Genomic DNA, 23607 nt, shown 5'->3' on the forward strand with positions numbered 1-23607 from the left:
AATAATAACTAAACTTATAAATCCTTTTCATGTTTTACAATTCGTACACCATTGTTTTTGCTCATTCCAAGCTGACTAGTTAATCAAAACAAGGGGTAGTTTTTATTATTAATCCATCAAAAATAATTATTACAGCAATCAGTGAGAATTGTTATTATGAATAATCTGAGACTACTATAACACATATGTGTTATAGTAGTCTCAGGAATAATTAATGCTCCAAAACAAGCCATCAACTTTTAAATATTTACATGTGTTTTTGTGAATTTCGAGAATGTATGCATATTAACATATGAATAAGGTTATCAAAATTCAATACCCTTAATATTAACAGAGACATTTTCAAAGTCTCTGATATTAATATTTAAATAAAAGTAGGGAGAACAAACCCAGGGCGAATATGTAATTAGGGCGAACGGACCCGATACCGGTAAAAGTGACGCTACCAAAAGTTCTACTAGATCTGAGTTTTGTGGTAATAAGCATTGTGTATAAGTTTCATAACATTTGGTTGAGGCTTACTTAAGTCAGAGAAACGGAAACCCAAAATTCTGCATTTTTTCAGTTTGTAAAGAAACACAACTCTAGAACAGTAAAAGTGACGCCATCAAAATTCAAACTTGATATGTGTTTTGTGGTAATAATCATGGTGTATAAGATTCATAAAATTTGGTTGAGGCAAACATAAGTTAATAAACTTTCCTTTACCAACAAAGGTCTCGACGGCGTCAACTTAGGCAATATCCTTCATCATAAATTAGTTCAGTCGAAAATACCTCCTTATTTTACAGATCAGTCTGTACCAATAATTTCTTATACCTATACCAAACCTATTGCAACTAAAATTTTCAATAACAAACACGTTTTGCAGGATCTCAACATTGACGACTTCAAGTCTAAACCTCCTGATTGCACCTGTGCTAGTTGCCAATTCACATATATTTCCGTCGAAAGTTGTTATCCAAAGGTCCGAAATATCGTGAGCCTAAATCCATCAATTGGAAATACAACTTCAAAATACTGATGGATTCAGTCGAGGATTATGCCAGGCAATGGGCTTAACGCGAGAAAGAAGACGTAGATACTCTTCCGAATGGATTAAGGCTGTGAGGTCGTTGATAAAAATCCGAATTAAGAAACTAAATGAGTCTATCAATACCCACGCTACCTCAATTTTTAAAGACCCAAATGTTGCAAAACACTTGTCCTAAGAACTAGATTTTCCAACACTGTATTGGATACCTAAACTACATAAGTGTCCTTACAAACAACGGTATATTGCTGGGATTTCCAAGTGCTCCATGAAACCTCTCTCTAAAATATTAACATCTATTTTATCAGCAATCAAAGCTGGGCTCCAAAGTTATTGTGAAACTGCCTATTCTAGAGGTGGCGTGAATCAGATGTGGATACTAAAAAATTCCAAATATCTTTTAGAGTACATACAATCTAAGACTCATCTTTCAATAGTATTAAAACATTTGACTTTTCTACACTTTACACAAGTATTCCCCATTCCAAACTAAAAGACAAATTGAAAGAGTTGGTATTACTTTGTTTCATTAAGAAGAATGGCGAACGTAGATACAAGTATCTTGTCTTGGGGAGGGATAAATCCTACTTTGTAAAGAATCACTCTGATTCAAACAAAAAAAAATTCTCTGAAACTGACATTAGATGCTTGATTTCTTGATTGACAACATATTTGTTACGTTTGGAGGACGTGTTTTTCAACAGACTGTCGGAATTCCAATGGGAACCAATTGTGCCCCTCTTCTGGCCGACTTGTTTCTTTATTATTTTGAGGCTGACTTCATACAGGAACTTCTTAGGAAGAAAGATAAGAAGTTAGCAATATCCTTTAACTTTACGTTCCGCTATATAGATGATGTTCTCTCACTAAATAATACAAAATTTCGGTGACTATGTTGAACGAATCTATCCCATCGAACTAGAGATAAAGGATACTACAGATACAGTTAAGTCTGCCCCATATCTCGACTTACATCTAGAAATTGACAATGAAGGGTCGGTTGAAAACAAAACTTTACGACAAAAGAGATGATTTCAGCTTCCCAATTGTAAACTTTCAATTTCTATCTAGCAACATTCCAGCAGCGCCTGCATACGGAGTATATATCCCCCAATTGATACGATATTCCTGGGCTTGTATTTCCTATCATGATTTCCTTGATAGAGGATTGCTGCTCATAAGGAAGCTATTAAACCAAGAGTTCCAAATGGTAAAGTTGAAATCATCCCTTCGTAAATTTTACGGACGCCATCACGAGTTGGTTGACCGTTATGGAATAACCGTTTCACAGATATCGGATATGTTCCTTATGTCGTAACTACAATACCCTTCCCTTTTCACGAATGTGACCTACCCAATAAGACTATTTACAGGATTTGTAATAACATAAGCAACACGACGGGTACCACATGTGGAGCAGGATCTGCTTACCCTTCCGGAGCACCTGAGATCACCCCCCGTTTTTGGTGGGGTTCGTGTTGCTTAGTCTTTAGTTTTCTATGTTGTGTCATCTGTACTATTATTTGTCTGTTTGTCTTTTTATTTTTGGCCATGGCGTTGTCAGTTTGTTTTCGATCTATGAGTTTGACTGTCCCTCTGGTATCTTTCGTCCCTCTTTTAGAGAACAGAAACGAAAAATTCGGCAATTTTTCCATTTGAAAAGCAGAATAACTCTAGAATGGTAAAAGTGACGCCATCAAAATTAAAGCTTGATCTGAGTTTTGTGGTAATAAGCATTGTGTATAAGTTTCATAACATTTGGTTCAGGTTAACTAAAGTTAGAGAACGGAAACCCTATTTGGGATGTACAGACGGACAAGGGTAAAACTTAATGCCCCCTCCGCTAAAAATTGATGGTTAGAACATGAACTTTTAATGTACATTTTTTTGCTTTTCTCACCTTTGACCTTTTTTCATACAAAAACAGGAACACTTATACACATCCTAAAATGGATCAAGTCACTGAACCATAAAAATAAACCAACAGCAACTTCAAAGGATTATACATTTTTGTTCATGCAATAAGTTTAAATCTTTTAGAATTAATGGGACAGATAAATTTTGCTGTTGATTTCTCATTTTCAGAGAATGAATTCTTAGTTTTCATGTGTTTTAAATCAATGTACGCAGACAATCATTACAAGCAGGGCATAGCTGTTTAAAGATATAAATAATAAAGTAGAAAATAATCCTTTAGTAGTCGTAACAACATGCAATGAGCCATTCCATTTAATATCTAAAAAGGGGGTGGATGGTTACCTTGTCAAAGACCCTCCCCTTCCTAAGAACACACTAGTTACAAAACAGTATAATCAACAGCTTTATTAAAAGTTCACTAAGCCAAAGAAAAACATTTCATGGCCAATTCATATACTAATTTGCATCATACATAATATGATCATAAAAAGCTGTGTAAGCAATATTTTTGATAAATTCTTGCAAGTGGAAGCATACTTAAACAATAACTCAATGTTATAAAACTTGACATAATTATGATATCCATGTTCGTTAAAAAGTTTTTCAGTAACGAAAATTTGTCTCTTCCATCAATTCAAAAATTCAAACCAACTAAAGAATGTCCATTCCATAAGATTAGAAAATGATAGCACTGTTGGATAGATTGAATTCAAAGCAATGTGTGGTGTATCAAATAAGTGAACCCTTTGCTTTCAGTGTGTTTTTTGCTGTGCATGTACTGATTTTGTGTCATGGATGGATACCCCATATCCTTTGTTTTTCTATTTATACAATCATATACTGTAAATTAAGAAATTATTGCGAGGTTTTTATTAATGCGAATAATGTGACTAGGTCAGTATCGCAAAAATAAGAACTCGCATTCTTGTATAGTATACATTTTACTGTATGCAGGTTTCCCTGAAATTGCAATAATTAATATCGCATTTTTGTCCATTCTTCAAAAATCGCAATAATAAATGCACGCAATAATTTCTGAATTAACGGTAGTTAATTTACAGCTTTTTAAGAAACACAAAAAGCACATTCAATGGCTGATGGGTTCATCAACATTTTTTTTAGGGGATAATAAGTAAATCATTTACTGCAAGATTTTTTAAACAGCTTTACTTTAGATAACAGACACCAAGTGATAAAATGGCAGGTAAAAACCTGGCAAAATTCATTTGAATTACTTCATGTGTGAAGTTGTATATTTACAGTTATGTGAAGCTTGAATATTTTTTTCAGTTACTGTAACTAGACAAGAGGAAAGGAAGAGATATGTTAAAGTCTTCTGGTTTTCTTAACTTTAAGTCTTTTATACCATATTTGCTGAATGTTAAATCAGAAAAGCTTGTTCTATCCAATACTGCAAGTGCTGTTTTAACAAGAATAACAACAAAACATCATTTTCAGCATGTATTTAAATTGATACATATATAATTATTTACAAATAAAATTCAAGTCCTTTGCTTTGATCAATCTTCATTTCCCAATCACAAGGTTACAATCCCAAGAATACCATCTTTTTCTCTTTTTCCTGTAAATTCTTAAAAGTACAAGTGTAGTAATAACAAAAGCAATTTTAAATTCAGATCTGTGCACAAAAAATGTGTACAACCATATGACTGAAAATATCACTGTTGATATCATGTACTTTGACTTGCAGTTCTTACATTTGACCTGCAACTTACCTCCAGGAAATACCATTTTTATCATATATATAATTCAAACAAACAGTTGAAATTTGTATTCTATAAATAAAAACAATCTCCTATGCATGAAATTCCCTAAAACAGCTTTAATTTAGAAAATACACATACACATAAGATGGAAAGATCATACCTCTGATCTTCATGAAGAGGCTTCGTTTCTTCAATGCCTAAAATAATAGGTTAAATTATGTCTTAAATCTACATCTAGCATCACCTTGACTTAAAACATGCAGATAAATGGTTAGGAATTGAAATTGTGTAATGTATTAATTTCCCTGCCATTTTTACTCTCCAAAGTATTTCATACTACTTTCATAAAAATTCTACAAAACAGATTAATGGTGTACTGAAAAATCTAATAGATCATGAAAATGGTTTCAACCATCTTTTCGAATATTGAAGAAAGCAAAGTTTTTCTTTAATCTTTTCTTACAATACTATAGAAATAAAATAAATTTTAAATTTTAGAGAATTAAAACTTTTTGCCTTCCATAAATTCTGGTTATTTGCTCAAATCTTACCAAACAGACTTCGACTAAATACGGACTACATCTTCTTAACCGACAATCTTCTTGCTCCTACCCCATTTTCCCTTCATATTATTTTCCCAAATAATTTTTTCTCTTCACATTCTTCTCAATCTTCATTGCCCCATTTATCACTCTTCAAATCTTCTAAACAGCCAATACTTAATCTTAAAAGCCAAAAATCTTCAAAACTTTACTCCTAATTCCCCTCTTCATTTTTTACTTTCTTCTTAATATTATAATCGGTATTATTTTTCAATCTTCAACTCTCCCCTCTTCATTTTCTTTCTTCATATCAATCTTCAAATTTTCTTATAAACCTTTCCACCACTTCCTTCTTCTCAACCTTGTACAATACAAATAAAATCAATCAGTTATTTACAAACTTATGACTACTTTTACAAATGTTTTGTTCGTCTTCATAAAACAAACTTTACACCAAAGTTCTGACCACAAAATAACAAGTGTACATAAAAATAACTAAGCATATTAGAAACCTTAATATACTAGAACCATGTTTGGTTGTTTAATGACAAGTATCATGTGAAAAATACTGAAGCTGCAATTAGAAAAAAGATGTGTTGGGAACAAATTACAATGATCTAATGTTACCAATTATATGTAATCCTCACAACTTATCACTCTCTGATTGATAAATACATTGATATCAAAGGACAGAAATAACTCATTGACATGAACAAATTAAACTGAATGATAATGTATGTAACAAAACTTATTTTCTGTCTTCTATCATAATTCTAATAAGTGACATATCTAACCAAAATGTCAATTATATTAGATGATAGGGCTTTTTCTACCTTTTTTTGAAAAGGTATTAGAAGATATATATCCTTGACAGGGATTTCAAAATGTCTTCCATAGGTGGTATGTATAATGTAATTAACCGTATCTTATTTCTTAGTTAGATGAATTAGTTTTTATAATAGGAGACAGAAATATGTGTGCAGTAAATGACAAATGATCTGGCATGAAAACAATACATTTTTTTCACATTTGAAATGAAACAGTAACTTGTCAATAAAATTCTTTTTTACAACATGTCAATATCCGACATGTTATACTGGAACAGCACTCTATAATTTGTTGATCTCTGCTTTGCTGATTTTAATAACGACGACCTGGTGAAAAAAGAACACAACACAACATAGATAAAATGATGATCTTATACAAGTAGTTAAAGCTCTAAACAATAAGTCTAAAAGAATTATGAACTTATGATATGAGATTTTTTTTCTAATTTAAAGATGAACTTTCTAACTATGATTATCGTAACAAGGGTAAAGTATGCACCTTTCAGGGGCTTTCTTCTAACACATACATACAAGACTGTTTTCAAATGGTGGCCGGACTCATTACTTTTATTCTGTGTTTAATTGATGAAATATGAGAACTAATTTCAATTACCTATGTAATAGAATTCAGTTCTTTTTATGGTGGAGTGGTAGAGGTCTTAGCTTTCTTAAGATAAAATATATAGTGACAATCATTGCTTTATTTTGTCTGTAGTAGCTACCATATAAATAAACATAATTCACCCATATTGTGCATTTTGAATATGTTGCAAAAATAAAATGGGATATTTAGTAGACATATAATTTCTGACCAATTGAATAGATAAAAACAAATTACAATTTGGTCAGAATTTTGAAAAAACTGCAATAGGTGGAGAGCAAAACTTACAGTCAAGTCATAGTAACATGGGATTGCAATTATAAATTTTAGCTTGACCTTATCAGTCCCTTAGAAAGATTTAAACAAAAAGAACGATTCTATTTATGTTACATTGCAGATATGATAATATAAGTTATAAATGCGCAATATCACCGGCCAGGCAGACACAACTGTAATAATTATAGACCACCTCAGAAATCAGCTAGAAAATAATAAAAGATATTTTCAGAAAACCCACTGTTTACTTTTTCTATTTGTCTTTTATCCATCTTTTTAATAAACTTATATTTTTGTCTTTATATATGAACTGTATTTTGTATAATAAAGCAATTCTGAGAAATAATATGACACAACAGTCTACATATCTAACGGTTTCATAAGACTACTTACGAGGAGAATATGATCTTGACCTTGATCTAGAATAATGACGACTACTTCGACTTTGATAAGGTGAAGGTGATCTATAACGTCCTCCTCCTCCTCCTCCACCACCACCACCGCCACTACTATGTCCCCTGAAAAAGAAAAGTCAAACATTTATCAGATCTCTGCATACCAAACTATTACCCGTCTAGTTATTGTTTTAACTATGGTACTTCTGGAAAATGCCAATGAATCTCAAACCTTAAATTTGAGCTAGAAATAAGAGACATATTGAACATAAACCTTTTGATATAGAAAGAGGGCCATTGTATACATTTTTTCCAATGACAATGGTTTTAAGTTATTGCTAAAAAAAAGTTCTTATTGTTAATAAAGGTATAGAACCACTAATTCGGCCCAGTCAGAAAGAACGTAAAAGAAAGTAGTACATATTTTAAACAAAATAGTTCCTACGCATAGCTGTTACTTTGTCAATAAGTAAAACATTTGGGTAATTTTAGTATCAAATGAAAGAAGGACTTGGGATCCCTGTAGAACCAGGGGTTCAAATTTACTTTAAGCAATGGAAGGTCCAGGACCTTTGACCAAAGATACTTAAAGGTCCTCCTTTATTCTTAGAAGGTCCAATTTTTATTGAAAATTCAATTTATAAAAACAGAAAATGCTTACCATAACAAAACAACCATCATATCTTAACACATTAACCTCATTTTTTTCTGATATTCTTAAATAAATTCAGTCTTTTCTTAAATAAATTCAGACAGAAAAAGACTTCCCCTTTTTCCAACACTATATGCTGTGTTAAAAAACACTTTGAGCCTTTATAATTGGTTTGGTTTCAATTGCTGTTTAAGAACACTGGCCACACTTTGTGTCAGATAACTGCTCAACTTCGTTTTCAAACTTGAGGTCAGTTTCTTTTAACCACTTTTTTTGCAAAATACATAGATGCCGGGTGGTTGTTTTTCATCATGATTTTTATGGAGTCAAGTATTAATTTTTTTAGGGCACTTTCCCTTTCACTGTTTGTAGGAAAAAAATACATTCTTGTTTTTCCGTCATATTATTGGTCTTTAGTCAGATTCTGTCTTTCGTTCTGCATTAAGCCATTTCATCAATCACCCCCGTTGTATGCCCTGTTTCATCAATCACCTCCGTTGTATCAGGTTTTCTTTTGGAAGGGGTCACTCCAAAACCCTTTACTGGTTATGTTTTAATATTATATTATCGAGTTTCCTGGTATCTTGTACACATCAATTCAATTATGAAGAATTTAAGCAAATACATAAGTTTCCTTTCAGTAAATTTGCATATTTCAAGATTATTTTATTCTTGATTTTTATGTTTTTGTTCCAAATGCTTTTGTAACTTTTTAACCTGCAAAAATACGAAAGTCTGTCAGACGTAACTAACTACCGGTGAGAAGGTACGAACCTGTAAATGGAAGGCGTCGTACCTCGAACCACCGCTAATTTGAACCCCTGAGAACCCTTCTGTATATGAAATTAAAATAGGAGGGCATATTTGCCCTGTTGCTCTGATCAGAAGTACCTGTTTTTGTACCACCCAACTTCCGGGAACCAGTGCACTTAAATATGCAATTCAAGGTATGTTGATTTTTTTTCAGCACAAGTCAGGATAAGGTATAGTTTTGACATGAAATGACTATAACTTTATTTAAACTTAAGACAAAATAGCTACGAATGCTTGAAGTTGCAGAATTTAACATAGAAAGTAAGGGGGCTATGAATTAGTGGTGTTAATCCATAACACACAAAAATCTTGTTAGTTGAATTTTCAATATGGTTCACATATTTATAAATAAAAAGAAACTTTTACCAATTTCAATAATATTACCACCAGAAAAACTGAGCAAAATTAACAAATTTCTCTGCTCCCCATAAAAAGTTGTATATATATGTCAATGTTTTGCCATGGTTGCACAATGGCATAAAGTAAGATTCTGTGAAATTTTCAATAAAACCAGTTTGTTTCTTTTTGATCTTCAGATATAGCAGAACTGAAATAGTGAAGAACTCCAGGTGACTTATTTGATAATACAAACTCATATTATAGACTATAGTGTTATTAACTGGCTGTTTCAATATTGGCCCTGGTATATATTTGAGGTCAGCTGTATATACGAAATTACAATCTTGCAGACAAGAAAATTTAGTTTTTACTGAATAAAAGGGAACTATTTCTTTATAAATTGTTGTCTTTATTCATTGTCTTCCTTTGTTAAGTGAATTAGATGCCCTGTAAATTCAAATAGTTTGAATTTATTTATTAAATATACAAGAGCAGTACGTTGGGAGAATTTTGATAAACTCTAAATCCTCACAGAATCAGAAATATAAGTTAAACTGAATGTACCTCCTTCTGAATAATTTATTGCAATTGACATATAAATCCCTTTTGACAAAAGAAATCTGACTTTTGTCCGATATAATTTTGAAACATTTGCATGACCACATGTCATGGATGCCATTTTGTTTTGTCTACAAAATGTGAAGAAGCCTCGAGAACCATGACCTAAACATAAATAGTCTTTAGAAAACTTTAACTTGATGCAATTAAATTTCATCAATCATGATTATACATCTTCATAAATTTAAGTTTGATTATTTAAAGAAATAAAATATATAACAAATACGATTTTAGTTTAGAGACTGCAGTGTACACAGACCATGTTTGATCTATTTATAGCCCAATTAGCTTACCTGTGATAAATGTAAATAACGGATATTAATTCCTTTACAAAACAAATAAAGACACAAACTATGGATGGTAGATAGTTATTCACATAAATTTTTCAGGACATTTTATTCATTTTAATAAATATAGGATTTAATAAAATGCTCCGCTGGGGCGCAGCTTGATACGACCGCAGAGGTCGAACCCTGAACAGTTGGGGCAAGTATGGACACAACATTCAAGCTTGATACAGCACTGAATTTGGATTGTAATTAAATATTTGACACAGCATAGGTTTCTCACACAGAATGAAAGTAGTCTAAGAACTTAAATTTTTTTAATTTACCTATTCAAACCATATCATTATTATTTGCTTTTATATATAAATCAGAAATAACCAATTTAAAATGGAAAATTTTAAAGAAAAAAAAGGAAAAAAAAATCCCCCCCAAAATTTTTTGAAACCCCCTTATGATTCATCACCCCCAAACTCAATCCCAGCCTTCCCTTTGTGGTATGGTACCTTGCAGTACAATTTCAGAGAGATCCATACACTAGAACACAAATTATTGTCTGGAAACTAGAAAAATGCTTGGGTTTTTCGCACCTTTTTGGCCCCAAATTCCTAAAAGTTTAGGGCAATTACCCCCAAACTCAAACCAAGCTTTCCCTTTGTGATATGGAACCTTGCAGTACAATTTCATAAAGATCCATACACTTACACACAAGTTATTGTCATGAAACTAGAAAAATGCTTGTTTTTTTGCCCCTTTATGGCCCCTAATTCCTAACATTTTGAGACAATTACCCCCAAAAACAATCCCAGCCTTCCCTTTGTGGTATGGTACCTTGCAGTACAATTTCAGAGAGATCCATACACTTGAACACAAGTTATTGTCTAGAAACTAAAAAATGCTTATTTTTTACCCCTTTTTAGGCCCCTTATTACTAAACGTTTTGGGCAATTACCACAAAACTCATTTCCAGCTTTCCCTTTGCGAAATGGAACCTTGTAGTAAAATTTCAGAAAGATCCATACACTTACACACAAGTTATTGTCATGAAACTAGAAAAATGCTTGTTTTTTGCCCCCTTTTGGCCCTTTATTCCTAAAATTTCGAGGAAATTAACCCCAAAATCAATCCCATCATCGACCCTTTGTGATATGGAATCTTGTAGTACAATGTCAAAGAGATCCATACAATAACACACAAGTTATGTCTGGAAGTTACAAAAATGCTTATTTTCGGCCCCTTTTTGGCCCCTAATTATTTAACTGTTGGTACCATAACCCCCAAAATCAATCCCCACCTTCCTATTGTGGTATTGAACCTTATGGTAAAATTTCATAGAGATCCATTCACTTAAACTAAAGTTAGAGTGCGAAAACCATTGTGTATTCGGACGACGACGCCGGACGACGACGACGACGACGACGCCAACGTCATACCAATATACGACCACAAAATTTTTTTGCGGTCGTATAAAAACTGAAACAAATATAAGCATTACATAACCAGCTGATAATTTTTTACACAAACATCGTCCTGATGTAACTGATAAAAATCACTCCAGCCCTTTCTTATATAAAGCAGTAGTCAGGGCTGGTAACATCTCAGGATTAGGTCTACTCATTATTGCAGAATATTCAATGAATATACATTTATCATCTTAATTGAATATATCGGATAATGGGATATTTTTTGCTGACATTTTGGGTATCCGATTTGCTAGAGTCTACTGTATAAGCATGTCCAAAAACTTTCGAAACACTCTTGATAAAACATGACTCTAAATAAAATTTACTTGCTAATAGTGAAGCAGGGAGTGATTGATAGTAAACAGAGTGAGAATAGGACTTAAAGACATGTTCAGAGATACCAAGAATATGAATTCAATGGTTGTTCAAATAAAAACATGAACTTAACATTAGTTTATTCAGCAAATATAAAACAACAAAACTTTATTCTACCATAATATTTTAAATAGGTCTAAACAACTTTTCCAAGTCTAGTTGAAAAAAAATTGGAACTACAAATCTGACAAAAGCTAAATTAATGTCGGCCCTAATGACTGACATGTGAAGTTTATTTCTCAAATATTCTGTATGCAACATAATATTTCAAAAGCTTGGTGAGGCATAAAACAGTCACAAGTGAGGAAGTGGTGTATCCTGTATTGGCCAACAAAGCTGTATTAAAATCAGAAGGGAAATGTCATCAGTTTTACACATGACAATGTTACACCTTAAACGTCTGATTTAATAATATTATTTTATAAATAATTGTAACAATGAAAGTTTACCTGTCTCTTGGAGGCCTGTAATAGAAGAGAAAGAAATATATCACAATAATAGAATAAATAAAGTATTTATCAAATAAGTAAACACATAAAAAATACACCATTAGGTCGACTGTATTTAAAATTTGGACTATAAATTAAAAAAAATGTAAGCTAGAAATGCAAAAATATATCTGATGCCCAATCATTTTTTAAACTTTTATATAGAAATTGATATTCAAAGTAAATAAAAAAACAAGGTTTCACTTGAGGCAAGTTGCTGCAACAAATAATTATGTCCTTTCAACATCAAATCACATGAGAAAATATTGTTTGGAGTCATAAACAGCAGTGGATGCTTTTGTATGTAAACATGCTCCTCTTCAAGGTGATACAGTGTTTTGCTGAGGATATCTTTAACTTGGTGTTAGTTGTGTAATTTTCACATTTCACCTTTATAGAATGGCCATATTTAGGAACTGGTTCTTTTATAACATCTAATTTTTTATATGTGCTTTTACGTAATATATATCTTAATTCTGTAAGATTTTTTTGGTAACAATGTGTTGTCTTATGACATTTAGAAATTTGTACTATGGCCTTGATGTTGTTTTATGTCTAATAATTGCAGAATTAGTTTCTTATTTGCTTGATGTATCATATCTTATAAGTGCAGGGTTTTTTATTTTGAGTCTTTTCTTATAATTTCAGTTTTTTCTTAGATGCTTGATGATGTCTCATAACTTATAACTACATGCTTTTCTTTCTTGATGCCTTGATGTCATCATATCTTATATTTGCATGGGGTAAAGCCTTCATGCTGTCTTAAATCTTGTAATTACATGTTTCTCCTATATCTTTAAATCCAGGGTTTTTTCTTGGTGTCTTGATGTTGTTTTATTATAATTTCATTTGTTTTCCTGAAGTGTTACTTGATGTTGTCTTATCTTGTAATTTGGTCTTGGTCACATGAACTCTTCTATCATAAAGCTAAAGGATTGGAAGGGCCCTTAGGGCATTGCTGTCTCATATCTGAACAATGCAGGGCTTTTTTTCTTATTACTATGAAAGATGTTTTCTTGCATCTTTTTATTGTACGTGTCTCATGAATGTCCAATTCATATTCCATTCTTTTCATTGGTCTATAGGAAATCAGTATTGTACACGTGTGTATTCTTCATTATTTTTTATTAAATGAAATTTTTCAATACATATTCTTAAACAATGTCCCATAATCAAACTGTAAGTGCAAATACTTACGTTGTAGGCTTGCCCAAGTATATACCAGGTGTAGGAGTATGTGCTCTTTCTGTAATGGAATAATCTACTCTAATCCTTCTGCCATCTATTTCTTGTCCAGCACATCTGTCTTTTGCCTAAAAAATATATTAATTTATCTATAAATCTCAAGCAATAGGTAATTTCATGAATTTTCATATATCATGGAATCTGTGGATAAACTCAATTTCAATGGTAAACTGAATTGAACAATTAAGTTTAAAAAGATTAACATTTTAAAGCTTTACTTTATCAGAGGCTTCATGTATTTTTTGTCCTTTAGAGAATTAAGAGTTAATGGCATTCTTTGATATTCTACGTTAAATTTCTTTTTAACTTTTCTTGACATGGTGCAATTGTGTGTGTGGCATACTGTAAATTGTCAACAAGCAGTTTAATCGAAAGTGCACACGCTGAAATGTCTCGCCTGCTTTACTTATTATGATTGAAAGTCTGTAATATCAATGTTATACAACAAGCATCATATAAACTTAACATTATCAATGATCCATGTAAATGAGGTCAAGGTCTGACAAACCCTGCCAGATAGACACCTTCATCTTACAATCATTCCATACACAAAATACAGTGGCCCTATTGCTAACAGTATTTGATAAATAGACCAAACTGAAAAACTTAAATTTGTCCAATGAACCATGAAAAAGTCAAGGTCAGATGAGACCGGCAGGGCAGACATGTACGTCTTACAATCATTCTATACACCAAATATAGTTGACCAATAGCTTATAGTATCGGAGATACGAAATTGATCACAAAAACTTTCAGGAGAACCCTGTGTGACTGACATGGACACTTTGCATGGATTCCATATACCAAATATAGTTATCCTATTACTAATAATAAGGGTTGTTCAACCATGAAAATGATGCCAAGGACAACAGACATGACAGTTTGAAACTTCATAGATTGCATCTGCATACAAGGTATGAAGCAACTAGGTCTTCTACTTTCTGTAATATAAAGCTTTATACAAATAGTTTATGCCGTGGCTGCCACCTTCGGATAATACTCTTTTGTCTCAGTCTCTGACTACTGTAAATTCAGAAATTATTGTGTGCATTTATTATTGCGATTTCAGAAAAATCTGCATACATATATATGCATCAGATATCATAATGCGAGTTCTTATTATTGCGATAATCACCCAATCGCATTATTTGCAATAATAATAATAAAAACCTCGCAATAATTTCTGAATTTACAGTATCCTCTAAGGCGACACAAAATAATAAGAGGCTCTCAGGAGCCTGAGTTGCTCACCTGTAATTTTTTGCTTAAATCTTTCATCAATTATCATTTTTGCTTTTCAATATATATTAATGAGTGGCTTAAAAATGCCATTTAAATGTTCTTTGTATCTGTCATATTTCCTTCAAAAACAAAATAAAATGCTCCGCAGGGCGCAGCTTGATACGACCGCAGAGGTCGAACCCTGAATAGTTGGGGCAAGTATGGACACAACATTCAAGCTTGATACAGCTTTGCATTTGGATTGTGATTAAATATTTGACACAGCATAGGTTTCTGACACAGAATGAATGTGGTCTAAGAACTTAAAAATTTTAAATTGGACATTCACCTATTATGGTTCAATATCCAAAATCTAAATACATGGTTAGATTCAGCATATCAAAGAACCCCAAGAATTCAATTTTTGATAAAATCAAACAAAGTTTATTTTGGACCCTTTTGACCTCAATGTGGACAAAGTTGATAACGGGGCCCAAAAATCAAAAATCTAAATACATGGTTAGATTCAGCATATCAAAGAACCACATATATTTAATTTTTGTTGAAATCAAACAAAGTTTAATTTTGGATCCCGATTTGGACCAACTTGAAAACTGGGCCCATAATCAAAAATCTAAATACATGTTTAGATTCAGCATATCAAAGAACCCTAAGAATTCAATTTCTGTTAAAATCAAACTAAGTTTAATTTTGGACCCTTTGGACCTTAATGTAGACCAATTTGAAAACGAACCAAAAATTAAGAATCTAAATACACGGTTAGATTCGGCATATCAAAGAACCCCAATAATTCAATATTTGATGAAATCAAACAAAGTCTAATTTTGGACCCTTTGGACCTCAATGTGGACCAATTTAAAAACGGGACCCAAAATCCAAAAACTAAATACACGGTTAGATTCAGCATATTAAAGAACCCCATGAAATCAAGAATAAAACCCCATTGAAATTGGTCAAGAAATAAGCAATTTATAGGAAGTATCTTCTTTTGCACAATCCTGTGCTATTAAATATTTCTTGCTATTGCACAATACTGTACAATTGACAATTTCTTGCTATTGCGCAATACTGTGCAATTGAAGATTTCTTGCTATTGTGCAATACTGTGCAATTGAAAATTTCTTGCTATTGCACAATACTTATTATATAATAATTTACACATCCTGTTTGGTGTGTATCTCCTACCATATCATTATTATTTGCTTTTAAATATAAATCAGAAATAACCAACTTAAAATGGAAAATTTTAAAAGAAAAAAAAAGGAAAAAAAGAAAAAAAAGGAAAAAAAAACCCCCCCCCCCCCCCCCAAATTTTTTGAACCCCCTTATGATTCATCACCCCCAAACTCAATCCCAGCCTTCCCTTTGTGGTATGGTACCTTGCAGTACAATTTCAGAGAGATCCATACACTTGAACACAAGTTATTGTCTGGAAACTAGAAAAATGTGTTTTTTGGCCCCAAATTCCTAAACAATTAGGGCAATTACCCCCAAACTCAAACCCAGCTTTCCCTTTGTGATATGGAACCTTGTAGTACAATATCAGAAAGATCCATACACTTAGACAAGTTATTGTCCTGAAACTAGAAAAATGCTTGTTTTTTGCCCCTTTTTGGCCCCTAATTCCTAAAATATTGAGGCAATTACCCCCATCATCAATCCCAGCCTTCCCTTTGTGGTATGGTACCTTGCAGTACAATTTCAGAGAGATCCATACACTTGAACACAAGTTATTGTCTGGAAACTAGAAAAATGCTTATTTTTGGCCCCTAATTCCTTTACTGTTGGTACCATAACCCCCAAAATCAATCCCAACCTTCCTTTTGTGGTATTGAACCTTGTGGTAAAATTTCATAGAGATCCATTCACTTAAACTAAAGTTAGAGTGCGAAAACCAATGTGTCTTCGGATGACGCCAGACGACGACGACAATGACGCCAACGTCATACCAATATACGACCACAAAAATTTTTTTGCAGTCGTATAAAAATGCATTTTACCCCTATGTTCCATTTTAGCCATAGTGGCTATGTTTCTTGACGTACAAGGAAATAAAATACAAAATTTAAACTAGATACTCTGAAACTCATTCAGCCCAAGTTTGGCTGAAATTGATTCAGCAGTTTCAAAGGAGAACATTCTTTAAAGTAAGCAAACTAGATGAACAACTTCTTAAGGGGTCAATTAACAATTTTGGTCATATAAAACTTATTTGTAGATCTTACTTTGCTGAACATTTTTGCTGTTTACAGTTTAAATTTATCTATAATAATATTCAAGATAACCAAAAACTGCAAAATTTCCAAAAAATTACCAATTTAGTGGCAGCAACCCAACAATGGGTTGTTAGATTCATCTGAAAATTGTTAGGCTGATAGAACTTGACCTAATGAACATTTTTCCCCTAGTCAGATTTGCTCTAGATGCTTTAGTTTTTGAGAAAGCCAAAAACTGCATTTTACCCCCATGTTCTATTTTTAGCCATGGCGGCCATGTTTTTTGAAACAGAAAATAAAACACAACTTTATTTTAGATACCCTAAGGATTGATTTGATTGATTTTTGGTGTTTTAGCGCCACTTTTAAGCACTTTTGGGCTATTTTGTGGCGGCCAGTTTTTTATTGGTGGAGGAAGCCGGAGTACCCGGAAAAAACTACTGACCTTCCATAGGAAAACTGACAATCCTAGTCAATTAAGATTGGAGTCGAGTGCACCCGCACCAGAGGGGTTTCGAACTCACAACCTCAGTGTTGACTGGCTAGTGATTACAGTAGTAACTACTTAGACCACTTGGTCACCGAGGCCCAGATACCCTTAGGATCATTCAGTTAAGTTTGGTTAAAATTGGTTCAGTAGTTACAGAGAAGATGTTTGAAATAGTTTACACCGGACGGATGACGATAACAGACACCAAGTGATGGCAAAAGCTCACATTTCCTTTGGAAAGGTGAGCTAAAAACCAAGTGTACAGACACTTGTATATTGTTAAAGACCATCTTGTCAGTCTGTTGACCTCTTGATGTCTTTAGGTTTTTTTTCGTTTTTGGGTTGCTGTCATATAAATTTTTCAGATTTCTGTGTTGCATACAACTCAACATCGAAACTTTACTGTGAAAGAAAGCAAGTAAATATTTAATAACAATTTAATTTGATGGGATACAAACACCAAAATTTTATTAAAATATTACCTCTATTGAATCTTCGATATTCTTGAAATATATGAAACAAAATCCTCTTGATCTGCCACTCTATAATAAAAATAGAATAAACAAGGTCATTAGTTGAAAATTAAGATTTTTAACCAGGCCAAATTTTGTTCACTCCAAAAGGTAGTACCACAAGGGGCTTTTTAGGGTTTGTTAACTTGCAGAAAATAGTACCCTCAAAAATCAAACCATAAATGTGAAAATGTCTAAGCTTCGAAACATGACATCATACATATCCAAGTTGATGATATGGACAGAGGAATGGAAGAAATTTAACAACATTTACCTGAAATGAATTGTGCATATTGACCCAACTTGCAAATTTAACACATTAATGCTCACGAGAAGAAAGCTTCACAAATTAAAATTTGGATGGTTTCATTTCCATCAATCCCCAAAATTTTTAACACTTTTTCCCCTTATAGATTAGAGGAGATAAATATTATCAGCAAGGTAGATTTAAAGATTGTCCTGGCAGCACTGTTTTTTCTCTGGTCAAAACAGAATAACAATTTCTTGTACAAGACCCTCTGCACATCATTACTGCAACTTCATAAACATTAAGTATGGCATTACTTCGTTTTATATAAATAAAATACCTGTCTGTCATAAACAACTTGAACTTCCTCCAATGGACCATATCTAGAAAACACATCCCTCAGATCTCTCTCTGTTGTGTAAAGACTGAGACCAAATATACCAAGACATCTTGTTGGTTCTGGTTTGTCCTATAAAATAGTTCACACATATTGTCAATTATGACGAAGAGTAATCCTTGCCAAGCTCTATGTATTATTTAGGGTTAACATGCTGTGGTTAAATATTGGTTTCTGACATGCCTCACCTGTTTTCTTTTGACCAAGTTATTAAGGACACCAATAATATAATATTTTTTTGGTATACCTGCATTGCTAAATATGTAATTAAGCAATTCTGTCAACTTTGCTTCATTCCAATCAATCCAGTGATTTTTTTTGATATTTTGTGTTGACAAACTTACAAATGAATATTTATAGTGGGTTAAAAAGCTCATTAGAGGTCATGTTATCTGTTGTGTACATATATGCTGACTTGAAACAAAATTTTCTTACTCACAAATTTTGCAGTGGGAAACCTTAAATGTCAATTTGATTAAGAAATAAAATATGAGATGAATAAATGAATAAAGTAATTCTGTCAATTATTGACCCATTCTTTTGTCAAATATAGTAGTTTTTGTGTTGCACAACTTCACATAGTGTGAAATACTTAATTCAAGTTTCTTTCTATGCCTATATATTAAAATTGTAGGATATTCCCCTAATGCAGAAACAGTTTAGTTCATGTTTTGCATTGAGTTGCAGATCTATAATGAATCAAGTTACTGCTTTCTCTTGAACACGATAAATGTACATACAAAGTAATATTGACTCTTACCCTATTGCCTACATGTCTGCTTTCTCTTGAACATGATAAATGTACCTACAAATTAATATTGACTCTTACCCTATTGCCTACATGTCTGCTTTCTCTTGAACATGATAAATGTACATACAAAGTAATATTGACTCTTACCCTATTGCCTACATGTCTGCTTTCTCTTGAACATGATAAATGTACATACAAAGTAATATTGACTCTTACCCTATTGCCTACATGTCTGCTTTCTCTTGAACATGATAAATGTACATACAAAGTAATATTGACTCTTACCCTATTGCCTACATGTCTGCTTTCTCTTGAACATGATAAATGTACATACAAAGTAATATTGACTCTTACCCTATTGCCTACATGTCTGCTTTCTCTTGAACATGATAAATGTACATACAAAGTAATATTGACTCTTACCCTATTGCCTACATGTCTGCTTTCTCTTGAACATGATAAATGTACATACAAAGTAATATTGACTCTTACCCTATTGCCTACATGTCTGCTTTCTCTTGAACATGATAAATGTACATACAAAGTAATATTGACTCTTACCCTATTGCCTACATGTCTGCTTTCTCTTGAACATGATAAATGTACATACAAAGTAATATTGACTCTTACCCTATTGCCTACATGTCTGCTTTCTCTTGAACATGATAAATGTACATACAAAGTAATATTGACTCTTACCCTATTGCCTACATGTCTGCTTTCTCTTGAACATGATAAATGTACATACAAAGTAATATTGACTCTTACCCTATTGCCTACATGTCTGCTTTCTCTTGAACATGATAAATGTACATACAAATCAATATTGACTCTTACCCTATTGCCTACATGTCTTCGTCTGTTTGACATTGGTGAAGTATCCTTTAAGAAAAAAACACAAACTAGAATACAAAAGTTGAAAAAAGACTGAATTTCGTAAAATTAAAAAAACAGCTCTGCATTTGAGGACTTTTGCCTTTCAGAATCTGAATGTGGCTATGAAACTCTGGACTTCTTTGTAATGGAATGTGATCCAGATCTATTAAAGGATTAATGTAATTAGATAAATTCAATCCTGTTAGAATATCAAAGGCACCTTGCCATTTCTTGCACAAAATAAAATAAAATGCTCTGCTGGGCGCAGCTTGATACGACCGCAGAGGTCGAACCCTGAACAGTTGGGGCAAGTATGGACACAACATTCAAGCTTGATACAGCACTGAATTTGGATTGTGATTAAATATTTGACACAGCATAGGTTTCTGACACAGAATGAATGTGGTCTAAGAACTTAGAAATTTTTAATTTACCTATTCAAACCATATCATTATTATTTGCTCTTATATATAAATCAGAAATAACCAATTTAAAATGGAAAATTTTAAAGAATAAGGAACCCCCCCCCCCCCAAATTTTTTGAACCCACTTATGATTCATTACCCCCAAACTCAATCCTAGCCTTCCCTTTGTGGTATGGTACCTTGCAGTACAACTTCAGAGAGATCCATACACTTGAACACAAGTTATTGTCTGGAAACTAGAAAAATGCTTGATTTTAGGCCCCTTTTTGGCCCCAAATTCCTAAATATTTAAAGCAATTACCCCCAAACTCAAACCCAGCTTTCCTTTTGTGATATGGAACCTTGTAGTACAATTTCATAAAGATCCATACACTTACACACAAGTTATTGTCCTGAAACTAGAAAAATGCTTGTTTTTTGCCCCTTTTTGGCCCCTAATTCCTAAAATTTTGAGACAATTACCCCCAAAATCAATCCCAGCCTTCCCTTTGTAGTATGGTACCTTGCAGTACAATTTCAGAGAGATCCATACACTTGAACACAAGTCAATGTCTGGAAACTAGAAAAATGCTTATTTTTGGCCCCTTATTCCTAAACGTTTTGGGCAATTACCCCCAAACTCAATTCCAGCTTTTCCTTTGTGATATGGAACCTTGTAGTATAATTTCAGAATGATCCATACACTTACACACAAGTTATTGTCATGAAACTAGAAAAATGCTTGTTTTTTGCCCCTTTTTTGGCCCCCAATTCCTAAAATTTTGAGGCAATTACCCCCAAAATCAATCTCAGCATTCCCTTTGTGATATGGAACCTTGTGGTACAATGTCAGAGAGATCCATACACTAACACACAAGTTATGTCTGGAAGTTACAATAAAATGCTTCGCTGGGGCGCAGCTTGATACGACCGCAGAGGTCGAACCCTGAACAGTTGGGGCAAGTATGGACACAACATTCAAGCTTGATACAGCTCTGAATTTGGATTGTTATTAAATATTTGACACAGCATAGGTTTCTGACACAGAAAGAATGTGGTCTAAGAACTTGAATTTAATTTACCTATTATGGTCCAATGTCCAAAATCAAAATACATGGTTAGATTCAGCATATCAAAGAACCCCATATATTCAATTTTTGTTAAAATCAAACAAAGTTTAATTTTGGACCCCAACTTGGACAAACTTGAAAACTGGGCCCATAATCAAAAATCTAAACACATGTTTAGATTCAGCATATCAAAGAACCCCAAGAATTCAATTTTTGCTAAAATCAAACTAAGTTTAATTTTGGACCTTTTGGACCTTAATGTAGACCAATTTAAAAAACGGGACTTAAAATTAAAAATCTAAATACACGGTTAGATTTGGAATATCAAAGAACCCCAATAATTCAATTTTTGATGAAATCAAACAAAGTTTAATTTTGGACCCTTTTGACCTCAATATAAACCAATTTGATAGCGGGGCCCACAAATAAAAATTCTAAATTCATGGTTAGATACAGCATATCAAAGAACCCCATATATTCAATTTTTGTTGAAATCAAAAAAAGTTTAATTTTGGACCCCAACTTGGACCAACTTGAAAACTGGGCCCATAATCAAAAATCTAAACACATGTTTAGATTCAGCATATCAAAGAACCCCAAGAATTCAATTTTTGTTAAAATCAAACTAAGTTTAATTTTGGACCCTTTGGACCTCAATGAAGACCAATTTAAAAAACGGGACCCAAATTAAAAATCTAAAAACACGGTTAGATTTGGCATATCAAAGAACCCCAATAATTCAATTTTCGATGAAATCAAACAAAGTTTAATTTTGGACCCTTTTGACCTCAATATGAACCAATTTGATAGCGGGGCCTACAAATAAAAAATCTAAATACATGGTTAGATTCAGCATATCAAAGAACCTCATATATTCAATTTTTGTTGAAATCAAACAAAGTTTAATTTTGGACCCCAATTTGGACCAACTTGAAAACTGGGCCCATAATCAAAAATCTAAATACATGTTTAGATTCAGCATATCAAAGAACCCCACATATTCAATTTTTGTTGAAATCAAACAAAGTTTAAATACTGGACCCTATCTTGGACCAACTTGAAAACTGGGCCCATAATCAAAAATCTAAACACATGTTTAGATTCAGCAAATCAAAGAACCCCAAAAATTTAATTTTTGTTAAAATCAAACTAAGTTTAATTTTGGACCCTTTGGACCTCAATGTAGACCAATTTAAAAAAACAGGACCCAAAATTAAAAACCTAAATACACGGTTAGATTTGGAATATCAAAGAACCCCAATAATTCAATTTTAGATGAAATCAAACAAAGTTTAATTTTGGACCCTTTTGACCTCAATATGAACCAATTAGATAACGGGGTCCACAAATAAAAAATCTAAATACATGGTTAGATTCAGCATATCAAAGAACCCCATATATTCAATTTTTGTTGAAATCAAACAAAGTTTAATTTTGGACCCCAATTTGGACCAACTTGAAAACTGGGCCAAAAATCAAAAATCTAAATACATGTTTAGATTCAGCATATCAAAGAACCTCATATATTCAATTTTTGCTAAAATCAAACAAAGTTTAATTTTGGACCCTTTGGACATTAATGTAGACCAATTTGAAAACTGGACCCAATCAAAAATCTAAATACACTGTTAGATTCGGCATAACAAATAAATAAATGTGATCAAAGATTTTACAAATCTAATGCGCCATACTGTGCAATTAAAGATTACTTCTTGAAATTTTTCAATATTTGAAATTTGAAAAAAAAATAATATTTGAAGAATAATTCTTTTTAATTTCTGAAATCTGAAATGAGAAAAAATTGGCC

At 32.6% G+C, this 23607-nt stretch overlaps 1 protein-coding gene and 1 long non-coding RNA gene across 4 annotated transcripts in view; one reads left to right on the top strand and one right to left on the bottom strand.

Moving 5' to 3' along the window:
- Window positions 1-23607, top strand: part of LOC127730513 (uncharacterized) — a 122716-nt gene that overhangs the window by 76402 nt on the left and 22707 nt on the right. The window lies entirely within an intron of this gene.
- LOC127730494 (transformer-2 protein homolog alpha-like) lies at window positions 4399-20489 on the bottom strand. Of its 3 annotated transcripts, XR_007995121.1 has the most exons (8): window positions 20288-20380; window positions 18643-18771; window positions 18026-18085; window positions 13548-13663; window positions 12312-12326; window positions 7317-7441; window positions 5229-6373; window positions 4399-4874 (listed from the first exon to the last, which is right to left on the bottom strand). XR_007995121.1 is itself a non-coding variant. In XM_052238925.1 (7 exons), exons 1-7 carry the CDS (start codon window positions 20318-20320, stop codon window positions 5576-5578), a joined length of 483 nt encoding a protein of 160 aa, XP_052094885.1. In that variant the 5' UTR covers window positions 20321-20489; the 3' UTR covers window positions 4399-5575. The 3 variants fall into 3 exon arrangements, 2 of the variants coding, with proteins under 2 accessions (XP_052094885.1, XP_052094884.1); XM_052238925.1 differs by having other exon boundaries at window positions 4399-5580; window positions 20288-20489; XM_052238924.1 differs by having other exon boundaries at window positions 4399-6373.

The sequence above is a fragment of the Mytilus californianus genome, unplaced genomic scaffold (genome assembly GCF_021869535.1).
Source record: "Mytilus californianus isolate M0D057914Y unplaced genomic scaffold, xbMytCali1.0.p SCAF_2, whole genome shotgun sequence".
Taxonomy (NCBI): domain Eukaryota; kingdom Metazoa; phylum Mollusca; class Bivalvia; order Mytilida; family Mytilidae; genus Mytilus; species Mytilus californianus.

Bases quoted from the DNA above. Each gene is read 5' to 3' on its own strand.
- LOC127730494 (XM_052238924.1), bottom strand. From the start codon at position 20,320: ATGTCAAACAGACGAAGACATGTAGGCAATAGG. The intron at 18,772-20,287 runs GTAAGAGTCAAT...ACTATTTTATAG, and splicing joins GAAGACATGTAGGCAATAGG to GACAAACCAGAACCAACAAG. The intron at 18,086-18,642 runs GTATTTTATTTA...TTTTTATTATAG, and splicing joins AAGTTGTTTATGACAGACAG to AGTGGCAGATCAAGAGGATT.